Source organism: Salminus brasiliensis, chromosome 22 (genome assembly GCF_030463535.1).
Source record: "Salminus brasiliensis chromosome 22, fSalBra1.hap2, whole genome shotgun sequence".
Classification (NCBI taxonomy): domain Eukaryota; kingdom Metazoa; phylum Chordata; class Actinopteri; order Characiformes; family Bryconidae; genus Salminus; species Salminus brasiliensis.
This window is the reverse complement of record NC_132899.1, coordinates 16,734,799-16,750,856: the sequence shown is the minus strand read 5'-3', so window position 1 is coordinate 16,750,856 and position 16,058 is coordinate 16,734,799. Positions and strand designations below refer to the sequence as shown.

Genomic DNA, 16,058 nt, shown 5'->3' with positions numbered 1-16,058 from the left:
TTATTCAAATCATTCATTCAGATAATGAAGTTTTATAATTACTTAAATTGGGGATAGGAATGTAGGAGACACATTGGACCCCCATGACTGAGGTTCTAATTTACTTTTTTTTAATTTTATTTATTTATTTTTTTATATAAACAAGGCCACAGAGCAAGAGCACAATGGCAGGCCTAAACGCTAACCTTAGTCGTTCTGTTGGCTGATGGCTTATTATAGCACCCTGTTGAAAAGTCCTATCAGCTCCAGCTGTCAGTGGCATATCATTAGCCCCCTAGTAGGGTCATCTAAGGAAGCAGGCCAAGCCAGTCAGCTCTTAGCCCACTCACTGTCCTATCTCAAAAGTTACAAAGGTCTCTCTGGCACGGAATTCAGTACATTCTGTTACTGTACCTCAGAACATGCCCAAGCCCCCTCTACTCCCACACCATGTTCTGTTATAGCACGTTTGCCTAGAAGCAGCTTTTTGTACAGTAGAGTCACTTTATTACACCCTGTTAATATTTTACATGAATTTGTTGGATGATATTCATATCTGTAGTGTATTCTTGCCATTTACGTTACCATAGTTGTATGCCATAATGGTGTACCATTCAAGTTCCATATACAGCAGGTTACCGCTTGTTTATTATTGGTGAAAGGGGGTTTAATATTGCAGTGCACATATTTAAATAAATCTCTGTGTGGGCAGTCTGGAGTGTTTTTCGCATCCCATTGCAGCAGGGATGGTTATTCCTTTTGGGACTGAATGAGCCTGGGATTTTTGTGCACTGAGAAATGAGAAATATCAACATGCGTGCATTGTATATTTAGCTATTGTAGGTGCATTTCAAATTCATTGATGCATAAAGAGAAAATGTACTGAAATTACCCTCACTTTTCTGTAAGCGTGGTTTGCAGTTCTTTGCTGCTGAGCCTATGAATTTTAATATTTTGATGGACGACTGAAGCGGGAATGTCGAAATCGCCATCTATACGTTTCATTCATTTGTCTCGCACCCTGAGGACATGGAATAGAAGAATGTCGCAGCTAGTGACAAGGCAGAGTAGTTCTTCTGACATTTCACTTGAATTAGACAAAAGGCGGGCTGAGCTTGTGGCGGCAGGAGTGGCAAGCGGCGGAAAGGAAACAAACTTGGGAAGCTGATGTAAAGCTGCACCTTGGTAGTAATGGGCTGCCTGAGGGTTGCATGGACACTTTTTATTAAATGTCTTGTTCATCGTTGATGGGATTTACTCTTCCAGTTGATTTGAAAGCACCCCATCGGCTTTATTCATCAGCTTAGTTGATTGGCTATACAAGTGTGTTTGAAGGTTCACCTGGATTCTTTATTAAAGAAAGATGCTTAATGAAATCATGCCTCGTAAAAAAGTAATTACTAAGTCTAAAAAATTAAATAAATCATTTTGAATGTAGTTTTGCATATTTTGGACTGAGTAAGAATAAAGGTTTAAAACTGTAATTTGTATTCAAAGGGAATCAGCTGTCCTGGGGTGAAAGGAAAGCACAGCTCAGTCAGTGACCAAACACAAAAAGATAAAGGCACCAAAAAAAAAGTCATTTTTGATTAATCTTCCTTTTAAGAACTGTGACTCTGAAGTTAATCGCATCTTGTCTCGTCTTCTAACGTTTTTAGTGAGGAAGAACTTGGCAATTTGTCTGTAAAGTTTCAAACACGTATGAAATATGGATAGGTCTTTAAAAAAAGCCATAAATGGATGAAGACAAAAAGCCATTTCAGAAACCATCAACCAGGGAGGCAATTTGACAGCTCAGACAAACAGGATGTATTCATCCAAGGCTTGAATAAGACATCCACCAACATGTCAATTATACATTCATGCATTGTTTGAGTGAAACTCTACTTTATATATAGCCTTGAATTCCTTTTTTCATAAAAAAAAGAACAAAAGTACTTTGTTTAGGAAGGAACCGTGCATTTTTGTATTTTGGGATCCATTTTCTTTGGGCAATTAAATATTTATAGTTTGATCAACGTTCCTATTAAAACGCCTTTTAAATATTTTGGAGACCTAGTTTTATTTCAGGGCACTTTAATATAACCTCTTAGACCTACAGGCTTTGAAGAAATCTCATTTCTTTTGACTTTACTTGCATTAGTCATGGTGTTCCTTTTGTAAGATGTACACTTTGGTAATGGTATCTATTTGCACAGTATTTTACATCTTGTTTATGTTATAAAATGAAGCAGGCAGCACTCTGTTACAGTGTTCATGTCCTACAGTATATGATGAGGATTCTAACAACTGGAACACAGAGTTCCTTTGTTGCCAGAGAATAAGAGTTAATGAAGTGCAAAACAGTTTTGCTTGAGGGCATATCCCAGAAATACAGCAGTGTGGGACGCAGGTTTATACCAGTCTGTGGGGTTTACCATTCTTGGTTTAGAACCCATGAAGAAGCAATATGATATTTACACTTTAGGCCAGCTGCATGGTTACTGATTGGTTAATTTAATATAAAATTAATTATGTAAACTGTCAAAAAAACAACAACAATGGGACATGATATGATAACCATTTTCCTTTTGCCCTTTTATCTGTGCCTGCTGACATTTGTCTCACCCTCTTTTATCTTAGATGGCCTGGTTGTGGTAGGTGTTCACTCAGCAAAGTTCCCCAATGAGAAGGTTCTACAGAACATTTGCTCTGCGGTGCTGAGGTATGGCATCACCCACCCAGTGGTGAATGACCGTGATGCACGGCTATGGCAGGAGTTGGAGGTGGCTTGCTGGCCTACCCTGGTGATCCTGGGGCCCAGAGGAAACTTGCTGTTCTCTGTGGTTGGTGAAGGCCACCGAGAAAGGCTCTTCCTGTTTACTTCTGCTGCTCTCAAGCACTATGAAGAGCAGGGCCTGCTGCGAGACCATGCTGTGGGAATTAAGCTATTCAGAGATTGCATACCTCCTTCCATTCTCTCCTTCCCTGGAAAGGTAGCAGTGGATCCCATCAGCAAGCAGCTGGCCATTGCAGATACAGGACATCATAGGGTTTTGGTGGTCTCCAGTACTGGGAAAGTCCTGCACTTTGTAGGAGGTAAGAAGTGTTTTTCTTTGCTAGGGATGGGTGTGAGTAATTGATTAACTGATGACTCATCACCACTGGACTGGTAAAATACTTCTGGAAATGGGCAGATTGATTTTGCTTTGGCAGGCAAATCCCTTTTTGTGTCTCAGATGAATCTCCAAGTAACAATTGAGTCTAGGGTGCACCAAATAAATTATAAAGCATTTTTATTTGACAACACAATTACTCATCGATCCAGCAGATTATTATTTAACGGATGTTTAAAGATAAGAACCTTGCTAAATGCACTTCACATTCTCAATCGCTCTTCTCCTGTTTGTTATGGTAGGGTCTGGAAGCGGATGGAAGGATGGAAACTTTTCTGAGGCATTGTTCAACTCTCCTCAAGGACTATTCATAAAGGGAGACACTGTGTTTGTGGCTGACAATGAGAACCATCTGATCAGGAGGGTAAATGAAAAATCAGGGCAGCTCTGCAGTGCACCCCTGGGCTTTGGCATACTTTTTTGAGCGATGCTTGTTAATATGAGTTTCATCATGCTGCATTGTGTCTCTGTTTAAAGCAGTAAATCGCCATTTCTTCTATCAGATTGACCTTTCAGAGGGAAGAGTCACAACTTTAGCTGGTATTGGATTACAAGGCACTGACAAGGAGGGTGGGGCAATGGGACTCCAGCAGCCAGTCAGCTCCCCCTGGGATGTTACCCTCGGCACTGCAGGTGAGGACTTTACATTACAAGGCATTATAAAACAATCAAATTTGAGTCCTCTGTGTAAACCTTTTTATGGGTAAATTTGTTGAATAATTTCACCCACTTTTTCCTTTTGTAATGAGCTTTGTGTTGAGTCCACCAGACTTTGAATTACACAATGCAGGCACTGGATGGCGGTTGAAAGCATGCGGACATCCCAAGATAACATTCATAAGCGCTTTTTTCAGTATTTTCTTTTAAAAAAAAGATTCAAAGTAATTGTCAAAAATCAGTTTTCCATTAAACTTGGATGCACAAGTTTCTCTTTGGGCAGGGGCGAACATCAGACACTTTTCTAAAAAGGGATTCCACTAGATTTAGTGACATTTGGAACTACCTTTTAGTCACAGAAGTATGAGTGAGGTCTGGCACCGATGCTGGTGAGTAAGACCAACAGTAACCAAGCCTAGCTCCTTATTACTGTGACCACCCCTAACAATCGTTAGATCTGTCTGCCCATTTGACATTTTCTCTCATGTTTCATTGGTTAATAACTAAGAATAAGTCTTTTTCTGCATTATAGAACTAATAAGCAACGTTAGGAGGCCCACATCAGCTTATGTCTGAGCTTTCTGGATGTTAAGTCTCCATTATGATAGCCAGAGTTAAAACCAAACTTAGCTTGCTAAGCTAATATTTTAGATTCATTGTACCTAGTTCTCAAGCCAGGCAAATATGAACAAATCATGCTTTATCATGCTATAGGATGGCTCTGAAGTAAGCAGAACAACAGGGTCAAGTGGAGCTTTGCCTCTTGCTGAGTCTGTATTTGGCACGTTGCCTCCTCTGTCTTAATATTTCTTCCCTTTGTGTACTCCCTTCTTGCATTGGAATTAGGGTCACTTAATCTTTTTCTTTCAGTCTTACTCATAAAATTTAATGTCTCATATAAAGCTTCAGTTTATTATTCTGCCAGGAGCCATTTTATAATCTTTTTATTCATCTCCTTCACCCCAATGTCGTCTCCCTATCAGTCCAATCTGTCCTGGCCTCTCCTAATCACAGTTCCTGTTCTTAGAAGTTCTTTTTGTAGTGCTCTTTGCAGATACCATTTGTAACTTTCATTTCACCACGTGAGGAGTGTGACTGGCCCAAGAGCTTTGTTCTCATAGAATAGGCTCAGGTTGTCTAGAGCTACCCAGGATTTAAACAACTTAGTCTACTGGTTGCTAGTCCTAGACAAGCTGAATGCATTTGTGTTGTTTGGGTTCAGCTCAGAAGATGCTGAGATCAAAAACTGGTTTGAACTAGCTGGAGCTTCAAACAGGCCTCTGCCATTTGAAGAACGAACACGGCTGTCTTGAACGAAGTTTGGCTTGTCTAAAGCAATTGGTCCACACAGCATTTATTTATTTATTTATCTATGTATTTATTGATATTAGAATTTCTTTGACAGCTAATCCTGCTAGAATGAAATGCTATCCAAAATGCTTTTTTCGACTTGTTTGGGAAATTCAGTTGACAAGCAAAATATGACACACAGGACGAGATGACATGTCATAAATCTGGAATGATTGATTTGGTTTCATTGCAAAACTGAGATGAATCTAAAAAGGTACCTCCGGCTTTAATTTTTTACGCAATCAGAAATCTGTTGTGGGCATTTGGTGGTGCGGTCATGCTGTTTTCACAAACGGCTAATGAATACACAATGGATATGGTCATCAGAAGCAGAAAATTGAGGTTGGGTAAGGTTCCGTGGTGAAAGGGTATGTCCATGTGTGTTTTTGGTGTCCGTTTCAGTGGGAGAATGTTTTGAGCATTTGATCTCAGTAGTGCATTAGCTCTGTTTTTCGGCCAGCTGTACTCACCTTCTCCCTATTCAGCAGCTTCTTAGCTTTAGTCTGACCTCTATTTCTCTGCCCAGGATGCTTGATACTCAACAATACTGTGGGGGGAAAACATTTGAAACATAAATCTCCAAATGTAGAAAATGCAGTTGCAGTTTTAGAATTAATGGTGGGTTTGAGGAGTTTAGTTTAAATAAAAAAGGAATGGAAATGTTGAAAGTAGTGAATTATTTGCCAAATTGCAGTTTTGAAAAATATAGAATTGTCCATGCTTTTACATCTGAGCCTATTCTTCTTTTATATCATTTGAATATGTATAAATAATTACAATTTTTAAAGTATAATTACTTTCTGACAGATGTGAAACGGGATGTGGTCTTCTGTTATTGTAGCTGATCTGCCTCAAGGTTCAAAGTGCTTTTCTGCTTACCACAGTTGTACAGAGTGGTTATCCAAGCTACTGTAGCCTTTCTGACAGCTCTAGCCAGTCTGGACTTCTTACATCAAGAGGGCGTTTCTGTTGGCAGAACTGCTGCTCACTGGATGCTTTTTCTTTATTGCACTGTTCTGGGTAAACTCTAGAGACTTTTGTGCTGAAAATCCTAAGAGATCAGCAGTTCTAGAAATACTCAAACCAGCCCGCCTGGCGCCAATCACATTTTACTCCATTCTGATTGTTGATTTGAACATTACCTGAAGTTGCTGGCCTGGATCTGGATGATTTTATGAATTGTGCTGCTGTGACATGATTAATTGGCTTATTAGGTAATTGCTTGACTAATAGGTGTTCAGCTGTTCCTAATAAAATGCTTGGTGAGTGTTTCTCAATAATGTGTATAAGCTACAGGTTTCCAATTAATCCCTCTTCTTCTTAATTCCTCTTCTTCCGCATGTTTTTCCTCCTATTTATTTCTAAAGCTCTTTTTTCCCCTTCGTAGCTGGGCTTCAGGCCAATTGAAATTGTCTAGATAAGCATAGTACCATTAGCCAGCTATTGTTAGACAAAAGTGCAATAGCCCTCTTTCCCCATTCCTCTCATAATACGCGCACACGCACACTGAGTGCTGTACTATTTTCTTGAATACAGACACTATCTCGTCTGTGCTTAGATGAGGTTTAATTGAAATGGAATTTAATGGCTGTCTGGGTCTGGACCGTGCTGTTCCTGTTGGTGGGCACTGTGACACACTAGGGCACCCAAATACTCATTAGACATTAATGGGCACAGGCTAGAGAATTGGACCCACTGTAGTTTGCAGTGCATCCTTGACATGATGCTCATCTGATTTGTACAAGATATTCAGCATTCACATGTTTTGTGTTTTTGGTAAAAATAAGCTTGGAGAAATTATCCTAAACTATGGCCATATGTGTGTACTGGTCAGAGTGTTGACTCTGTTGGTGTGTGTTTGTGTTGGCACAGGTGGAATAGAGGATAACGTGTTGTGGATTGCCATGGCAGGGACTCATCAAATCTGGGCTGTGTTCCTGGAGGATGGGAAGCTGCCCAAAGGAAGGTGAAATCTTCCCTAGAGCTTTCACTTTATGTTCACTAGGGACATGACAATACACACACACACAGAGGTCACTAGTGTGCTGCCACTAGGGTACAGCAAGCTGTTTCCTAGCATGTGACTTAGTTATTCATTGTTGACTTGTGTTAATTCATGTTCAATTAAACATGCATTTCAGAAATACACTATGTCCAAACGTTTGTGGACACTCCTTTTAATAAATGCATTCAGCTACTTCAAGTTGTATTTATTGCTGACTGAATGTGCAAAAGCTCGCACTCAGCTTGTCTAGAGAAGGATTGCCGATAGGGCACTCTGGAGCAGATAAACATTAACCTTTTGGGACCATTCCTATTGTGGGCTAGAGGGGAATAAATCCCCCCCTGCACTGAGCAGTGAAGCAGTGGAATGATTGTGTTCTATCCAATACTTTTAGGAAGAAGTTGGGGATAAGTTGGGGTGGTGATCATCCAACACCCTGACCTCACTAACACTCTTTGTCCCAAAATCTAGTAGAAAGCCTTTGTCCATTATTTGTAGTATAATTTTTGTCCATGTAGTGTATTTCTACCAAATCATTTTCTGTTTATACTATAAGTGCTAATATTGTGTATATAGGGTCTGATATTCTAATGTAAAAATGTGACTTTTATTTCCATATTCTCTCATTAAAGTATCTTCATCTCCATCATCTCTTAATGTACATTTTTTGAACAGTCACTGTAATAAAACTCAGTGTCGTCTTCTCTCCTTTTATCAATGTGTGTTTGCAGTGAGTATGGAAAAGGCACATGTGTGCGTTTTGCAGGCAGTGGGAATGAGGAGAACAGAAATAATGCATACCCTCATAAGGCTGGCCTGGCCCAGCCATCAGGTCTGGCCCTTGTCTCCAGCCAGCCGTGGAACTGCCTCTTCATCGCGGACAGTGAGAGCAGCACCATCCGAAGTGTGTCGCTGAGCGATGGGGCCGTCAAGCATGTTGTGGGAGGCGAGAGAGACCCCTTGGTGAGTGTCAACATCAGTTTTTAAAGCTGCTATGGGAGCCTTACTTGTGCTCTCAACATTTGGCCCATTGCATCGTAAAGTTTATCAAAATTGAACTAGCATTGGGAGTCTCTTGTGTGCTTTTTATGATCCAGAGGAAAAGTCAGTGTCTGGTTAGGTTTGACATTTCATGTCCTACAGAAAGAAACTGCTGTTCTCCTCCTCCTCCTCCTCCTCCTCCTCCTCCACTTTCTTCATCTCCTCCTTCCTTTTCTTCTTCTTCTTTTCCATCTCCTCCTTCTTCTGCTTCTTCTCTACCACCTCCTCCTAATTCTTCATCCTTAATCATTGTCTTTTCCTCTTCCTTTAAGTAATCTTTTCCTTCCTCTTCTTCTTCTGCTTGTTCTTTTTTTGTTTTCCGTCTTCCTTTTCTTCTTCTTCTTCTTCTTCATATTATTTTTTTCTTTTTTATGTTCTTCTTTTTCTTCTTTTTCTTCTTCATCATGTTCTTTTTCTTTTCCTCCTCCTTCTTTATCATGTTCTTCTTTTTCTTCTTCATCATGTTCTTTTTCTTTTCCTCCTCCTTCTTTATCATGTTCTTCTTCATCATCATCTCCTCCTCCTCCTCCTCCTCCTCCTCCTTCATTAGAGGATGTACCCATTCAGGGGTGACCTTGTACAGTCAGAAGGGAGTTCTCTCCTCTGCTCTTGTGTAATAAGTTGCTATGAAAGGTGGTCAGATCAGCAGCGTGATCTCCTCCATGCCTGCTTCTTTGGCACTGCAGCCAGCCATTCCTTTCTGTGCTCTAATCAGCTTCAGTTTATGCTCTTTGCCCTGTAGCACTTTGTCTTCCCCTTTCACCGGAGAGTTTGGCAGCAGCTCTGTAAGTGCAGGGAAAGTCCCCCTGTAATACAAATCAGTTCAAAAATGCTCACAGAGTAATTTTCATTTTTATGGTTTCGTAAATTAAGGCAGTGATTACGTGTCAGATTTGAAGACATTGTAACGATGTGTTAAAGTTTTAGTTTGGTTGAGCAAAAATAAGGTCTCCCAAACTGCTGTAATTTTAGACGTTTAATAAATGAGGCTGGGGACCAATTATGAATTATGTACTGAACCAAGATGACCTAGACAGAAAAAGTACTTCCCTTAGTTCCTCCACCTTAATAAAGACATTTTTCAGAGGTGTGAGTTTTCCGGCCCACAGCCTGCCTTTTCCGCCGGCAGGCGATGAGAATGGATTGTGTTGCTCTGTGCATGCTAGACAGATTTGTGTGTAATTAGGTTCTTTCCTGCCTCGTTAGATGAGTTGATTGGTGATATTAAACAAGCCTGTCTGTGACTCCAGCAGAGTGAAGTGGCAGAGGAAGCTTGTTTCTAATTTGCCCCACTTGTACATTGTACCTAATTCCTGGTCCAGCAAGATGTTCAGATTGACACCACCACTGTGGTTATTAATCTGTGGTTGACAACACAACCAGTCAGTACTCATGTTCGATTCCCCAGCTTGGAAGCATGTGTTTATATTAAAAGATTTGTATCTTGAAAAATGTATTTTGTAAATACATTTGATGTTGGATGGAAACACTGGTAATGCTGTGGAAAGACTGTAAATAAGTTTTCCTTTAATGTGAAAATAGTAAGTGTTGGGTCCTCTCTGTGTGATGTGCTTTTAGCAAGGTGAAGAGATTGTAGCTGGTTAGCCTTAAGCCTTGCCTCACTGACTGTGTGTGTTAGCTCCAGTTTGGTAGTCTTTTGAGTTAGTCCTGTTAGTCCTGTTAGGAGTGGATGAAGGGGAGAAGAGATCATAAAAGTTTGTGTCTAGTGTAGATCCCCATTTGCTTTCTCCAGTTTTTGCTTTGTCACATGCCGAGTTTGAGTTTCCCCTCTATGGACACTGGCACAACAAAATCTGTTTGGCCCCGTATTCCTATAACTAGTAGTCTAGACTGTTATGAAACCCTGTTTTTGAGGTGTTGGAATTGGGCTGTTTTCCAATCCTGTTTTGGTTATGCCAGATTTTCTCTCTAATGAAAAGGCAACAGTGTTTACAGTAGGTCACTTACATGTGCTGAACTCTCCTTATTGCACTATGCCAAGGGTAATACAGTTAGACATTCTAGGGCTCCCTTAGGTCTGTAGTCTCTACCTATCCACATTAAAGTGCTGCCTGGGCTGCTTTTTACATGAGGCACAGTACAAAGCAGGCACTTAAAATTCAGGTCATTTACAGTCTTAAAGGCCTAATTACAAAACCAGCCTGCTTAATTCCAAAAAAATGGCTCTGAAAGAGCTACTGAAAAATGGCCTTGCAAAAAAATGATTATGAATGGCTTTCATAAACACAAATGTTATAATTTGCTTCTTCTCTTTGGTTTGGCAGAATCTTTTTGCTTTTGGAGATGTGGATGGTAAAGGAATAGATGCAAAGCTTCAGCACCCATTAGGAGTGGCCTGGGATGCCAGCAGCAGCCTTCTGTATGTTGCTGACTCGTACAACCACAAGGTCTGTCTGCTATAGAGAATAAAGTTATGCTTTCAGGAACTTTTATTCCCTTGCAGTGACACCCATTTCACAAGTTTCTCGCTGTGTTTGTTCACGTTCGTCATGCTGTGAGCTTACACAGATGTCTTTTCATGGATATTACAAAGCATAGCTTTCTGTTCCAGATCAAAGTAGTGGACCCTAAGACTAAGCAGTGCAGGGTGCTGGCAGGTACTGGGGAAGCGAGCAATGTGTTTGGCCCAGGCTTCACAGAATCTAGCTTCAACGAGCCTGGTGGCCTGTGTGTGGCTGAGGAGGGCAAGCTGCTGTACGTAGCGGACACCAACAACCATCACATCAAAGTGCTGGACCTGGAGACCAAAACTGTCTCCCTGGTGAGTGGCAAATGTTTTTTTTGGTCTGTGTACACATGTTTGTGTTGGCTGTATGTCACCGTAACTCTCTTTAGTTTGCTATCTCACTTAGCACCTCCCTGCAAGTTCCCTGCACACTTCTTTTTTTCTTTTTTTTTTATAATATGGGTGGGTGATGTGTCCTTATGATCTCACGAAAATCATGTTGTAGGAATTGTCATATTAAAAGGTGCCAAAGAATGCATTTATTGAGTATTTTGTGTTGTTAAATGATGTATAAATAGTAAGTAAGTGTCTTTTTGGAGGCATAAAATGAACTGTTTAATAAAAAATAAAATAAAAATGCCTGTTTACAACCCTGTAATTTTGCCTCAGAATGAAAAGTGCAATGAAGGGCACCCAAAAAAAATAGTGTTGCTGTCCTCTATGGGTCTTCTCAGCACACTGTGTTGAAGTTGAAGACCAGTTCTCCCTTCTCTGGTCAGCTTAGCGTTAGCTTTTAGCCTTTTAGGCACTCTCTGCTTTTGTTGGCTTCTGCAAGCCAAGTGGTACTTCATGTTGTGATATGGCTGGCTAGCTCTCTCCGACCGACCGACCGTGATGCAGCTTTTTGGCATGTGGTATGAGATTTAGATGGAGCACTCTCGTGGTGTAGCTGTTTAATGTTTTGCTAAATTTTTGGGGAAGAGTTTAAAATAAAAAAAATCCAACAGTCAAAAGTGAGCATAATTAATCCTGGTCAATTAGTCAAAGTGATAAAAATGCTATTGTACTCAATATTTTGCTAGCAGTTATGAAATCTGATACTCCTCCTTAATTGCGTATCTTTGAACTAATGAATCGAAGAGAAGCCAATTTTCCTCCATTGCCCATCTCTGCTCCCTCTGCCTCACTTCTCATGTCTTCCTTCGTCTTCCTCCAGTTCCCTATTGCAGTAGAGGAAGTGGATGCCTCTACTGTCACCGTCCGAAAGGTTCCCAAGCTTCCCAAGTCAGCCCCTGTCCTCAGTGTTGCTGCACTGCCTGTGTCAGCAGGACAGACCATCCGAATGCACCTCAGCCTGACTTTACCTGCTGGCACCAAACTAACCAAGGAGGCGCCCAGCTTCTGGAGTCTTTCTGCTGAAGGTATGTTGTCTATGAAGTCTACGTTGATCATCACATTAACAGTCATTAACAGTCTCACTGTTGAATAATATCGAAACCAGAGGATAAGAAAACCACATGTATGGTATTCAGTAGATTTATGGGATTTTCTTCAATTGAATGAAACACAAGGGAGTTGGATAGCCTCGGGTTTATGCATTGCTGCAAGGAGCGGTTTGTTGGAGTGCTTTGTTCACACATTTTCACCAGGCTGCAGGGACCAGCCGGCCACACTGGGAGCAAGTCCAAGGAAAAAATTAACAATTCCTCTGAGCCTCAGAACACACCAGCATGCTCTATGTATCTCTTTCCCTCCCCTTACTCCTCTTTATATTTCCTCATCTCCCTCTTCATCATTTTGTCACTATTGCACAGATTCGTTCTGTCTCCACATTAATCAAAGCAACATTCCAGATAAAACTCGATAGCAATTTTCAGTCCATTCCTTAGGAGTTTAACCTATTTATTTAATTGTTTAATTACAGTAGCACTCATTGCCTGCAAATGTTTCCCTGGGCAGATGATGGTGCTGAAAGTCCCAAAAGAATATTGTTGGATTGCCTTGATTTTCATTATGAGCTTTGCACCAGTGGGGTCCATATCACTCATTTTATTGCTGAGGTGCAAACCTTGTATCTCCATTTTGCTGTTTTGTTCTTTTTGACGTAACGTGGATCTTGCAGTTGTTCTTTACTTCGTGTTAAAAGTCATTCATTATGAATGGAGCAAAAGAAATGCTACAACTTTATTCAGAATAAAATGTTTTACATTGACTTGAAGTCAATTGGAGCTTTTTTCTTTCCTGTGTAAAGTTATCATTTTGGAGATACATGGTTTTAACGCAGATTCATTAAGGTTAATGCATTTCCAATCCAAAGAGACTAGGCAAGATGCAGCATTCCTAAACTTCAATAAATGGAGGTGGATAATTGTGTGACTAGTATTGCCATGGCGTGGTTTACCTACACTGTATGGACAAAAGGACACCTGCTGATTAATTCCAAGAGCCAAAGCATTAAAAAATGTTTATCCTGCTTTTGTTGGAGTAACTGTCTCTACTGTCCAGGGAAGGCTTTCTACTCGAAACTAGGAGCATTGATTGCATTAGTTAGTGATCTCACATGCTCAATGCTGGGGAACTTCATAGTCCTCTAGCCCACACCTGGCATTAGGCACGGTACCAAAGGTTCATGTTGATCTGCTTCTATTCTGTTGGCAGTACTTATTTACAGGGACTAGACAAACTGTGTGTGTGCGCAGTTGTACATCCGTGTTAGCAATGGGTGCAACTTACAGTAGCTGAAGGCATTCATTCCCTTTGAAAGGACCTAGACCAGATAAAGTCATGGTAAAAAAGGGCTGTGTGCCTTGCCCCCCCCCCACACACACACCCCTGTGTGTGTTTAAGGTGCGTGTTTGATTGGAGCTTGTCCTAATTCAGTTTGGCACTTGTCTTTCTGGCATGCCCTTGGTACAAAGCCAGTAGCGCATACACACACACACACACACATGCACAGGCACTGCAGACTCAGGGATGTAGCTGCTTCTTCTTTCTCTATCTGTCTGTTCACACTGCATCAGCAACCTTGTTAAATAAGGGTGCTACCACTCAACATGAAAAGATGTTCTCCCCCTTCGAGAGCATGAGAGCATGTCTGTGTGCATGCTGAGCGACCTCACAAGCTGCAAAAAAATTCCATTAAATCCACACACACACACACACACACACACACACACACACACACACACACACACACACACACACACACACACACACAGGCGTGTAGAAAAACCATTCACGTATTCTGTTTTATTTAAAGGAGCATCAGTCAGTGGTTTTACAGTAATTGCTGCTGATTTATGACTGAGTTCACTGTGTTCTTGTGCTCTGCAGGTCATGAGTGGTTACTGGAAGGACAGGCTATGATCGGTGATATTGCTGATCTATCCCAGCCGCTATCCATCACCTGCTCTGTCCCAGCTCCTCCTTTGTCCTCAGACCCTACATTAACCCTCAATGCTTGGGTCTACTGCTGCCTCACCGAGGGAGGAGCGTGTATGATGAAGGCAGCGTCCTTTATACAGCCTTTGCTTGTAGACCCCAAACCCAAGGATGGCACAGTTGCCGTGACTCTGGCACATACCTTCTAAGCCAAGCACTTACTGTTTCATATACTGTAATGGTGTTTACCCAATCCTGGTTGTAGAATCTTTTGGCCCTAATTATTTAGCTGTTTCTCTGCTCTAAATGGTCCATATCATCCCGGTTACGGAAACATCCTATCTCCAAAATGCCCACTTTACCTTTAAACTTTCTTAACTCTCAATGTGTCCCGAGGGTTGCAAGGTCGAATCCCAAGCCATGCCACTTTGCCATCAGTGGCTAGAGTCCGAGAACACAATTCCGTGCTTTTTCCGGGTCGGTAGATGGGTCGGTAGATGACTGCCTGGTGCTGCTGCCTTGTTGGCAGTTCAATAAAGGTGGTGGCTGACTTTACATGTATCAGAGGAGAAGTCCTTACCCTTCTGGTATCTCTAGGGGGAGCTATAAACGAGTGTGGTTAATTAGCTGTGCCAAATTGGGAGAAAAAGGGGAAATATTTACAAACAAATCCTAATGGAAGTGTATTCAGTCAGTTTTGGAGCATTTTTATTGATTAATCCATCAAGAATTTCTAATATGATGTAAAAAAAACTGTCTGATTCAAATTATATTGAAATGTGAAAAAGAACAAGGTTTTTGTGTGCCCGTGATGTAATATTACACTTTAACTGCATTTAATTTCCTGTGTAGGCTTATGTTCAACAACGTTCATTATTAATTTTTGCATGACCATTTTCCAGCCTTTCCTTTTCTAAGAGTTAAAGAGGCTGAGTGTCTTACTGTACCTTTTAGACTGAATGTTATTGAGCTCTGTTTTGATTGGCTGCTTAATTCAAGTAGCAGTCTAGGCTCAAACACTCCTTATAACTGTGGCCTAATGGGCGGGGCAACACTGCTGAATAGACAGATATGTAAATGTGCTGTAAATTCAAATGAAGGGAGTGAATGATGCACTTAGGAACTGTGGGTTTGATGGGGAAGAGGGATTTTTTTTTTATGTTTAGAGCAGATGGCCTCCAAGACCAAGGTTGGGGAAACACTTGTGTAATACATACATGATGCAAAGAGTTATGCTTATTTTATGATATGATTTGAGAATTATACAGCATTGAGTGAGCACACGTCCAGTGATAGAATCTGGCTGGTGCGTCTTCATGCTGTCTTAAAGATAACTTGGCAGTGGGAAAGAGAACAAAGTGCCTTTTTCTTAGAAGTGCTTGCACATTACCCAGCTGTTTTGGCTGTCGAGGCTTTTGTGTAGTCAGTCAGTCAAATCTAGGTCTTCCTTTCACATCTGATATACCTTATCTTTTCATTGAAACCTGACTATAAGAACCATTTTTGCTCAAATCTTTTAAACTCCCAGTTTTAACCGCATTCATTTTCTCAGACAGCTGATTTCAGTATATAAGGCCAAACGTCGCTAGCATGTATAAAGTCAGAAAAGGTAAAGAAGGATACAAGTAAAATAGCAGTATATGGTTGCAAGCTCTTTTTGCTTGAATGTGGCATAATTGGGCCATTGTGATAACTTTGTGTAATAGCACGTTCTGACCTATGACGAGAATTGTTTTCTCAAATCTGTGTGTGTTTGGATGTTGTTCATTATTAGTCTTAAATCTTCATTTTCATGCACTGTACACATAGCTAAGTGACTTGAAGGAAAATATCAGTCGTCCTACTGGCAGTGCTACAATGCTCTTTTGTCTATAGCTTTATTATTTAGCATGTCTTCTTCTCTGATCACGCATTGTCCTTTAACACAGCAATGTTACTCTGAGCACTTGAATTACTTATTATTTAGAGTTTGTTATAATAGCAGTGCTTGTTTACAAGGTCTGCACTTATTACCTTTATTTAA

At 40.8% G+C, this 16,058-nt stretch overlaps 1 protein-coding gene across 1 annotated transcript in view; it reads left to right on the top strand.

Moving 5' to 3' along the window:
* nhlrc2 (NHL repeat containing 2) overlaps positions 1 to 16,058 on the top strand; it is an 18,380-nt gene extending 2,322 nt beyond the window's left edge. Inside the window, exons 3-11 of the mRNA XM_072666906.1 lie at positions 2,602 to 3,057; positions 3,377 to 3,498; positions 3,638 to 3,767; positions 7,014 to 7,107; positions 7,878 to 8,109; positions 10,473 to 10,595; positions 10,760 to 10,969; positions 11,871 to 12,075; positions 13,988 to 16,058. Coding sequence (XP_072523007.1) covers positions 2,602 to 3,057; positions 3,377 to 3,498; positions 3,638 to 3,767; positions 7,014 to 7,107; positions 7,878 to 8,109; positions 10,473 to 10,595; positions 10,760 to 10,969; positions 11,871 to 12,075; positions 13,988 to 14,244 — 1,829 coding nt within the window. The 3' untranslated portion in view covers positions 14,245 to 16,058. The remainder of the gene's footprint in view (positions 1 to 2,601; positions 3,058 to 3,376; positions 3,499 to 3,637; positions 3,768 to 7,013; positions 7,108 to 7,877; positions 8,110 to 10,472; positions 10,596 to 10,759; positions 10,970 to 11,870; positions 12,076 to 13,987) is intronic.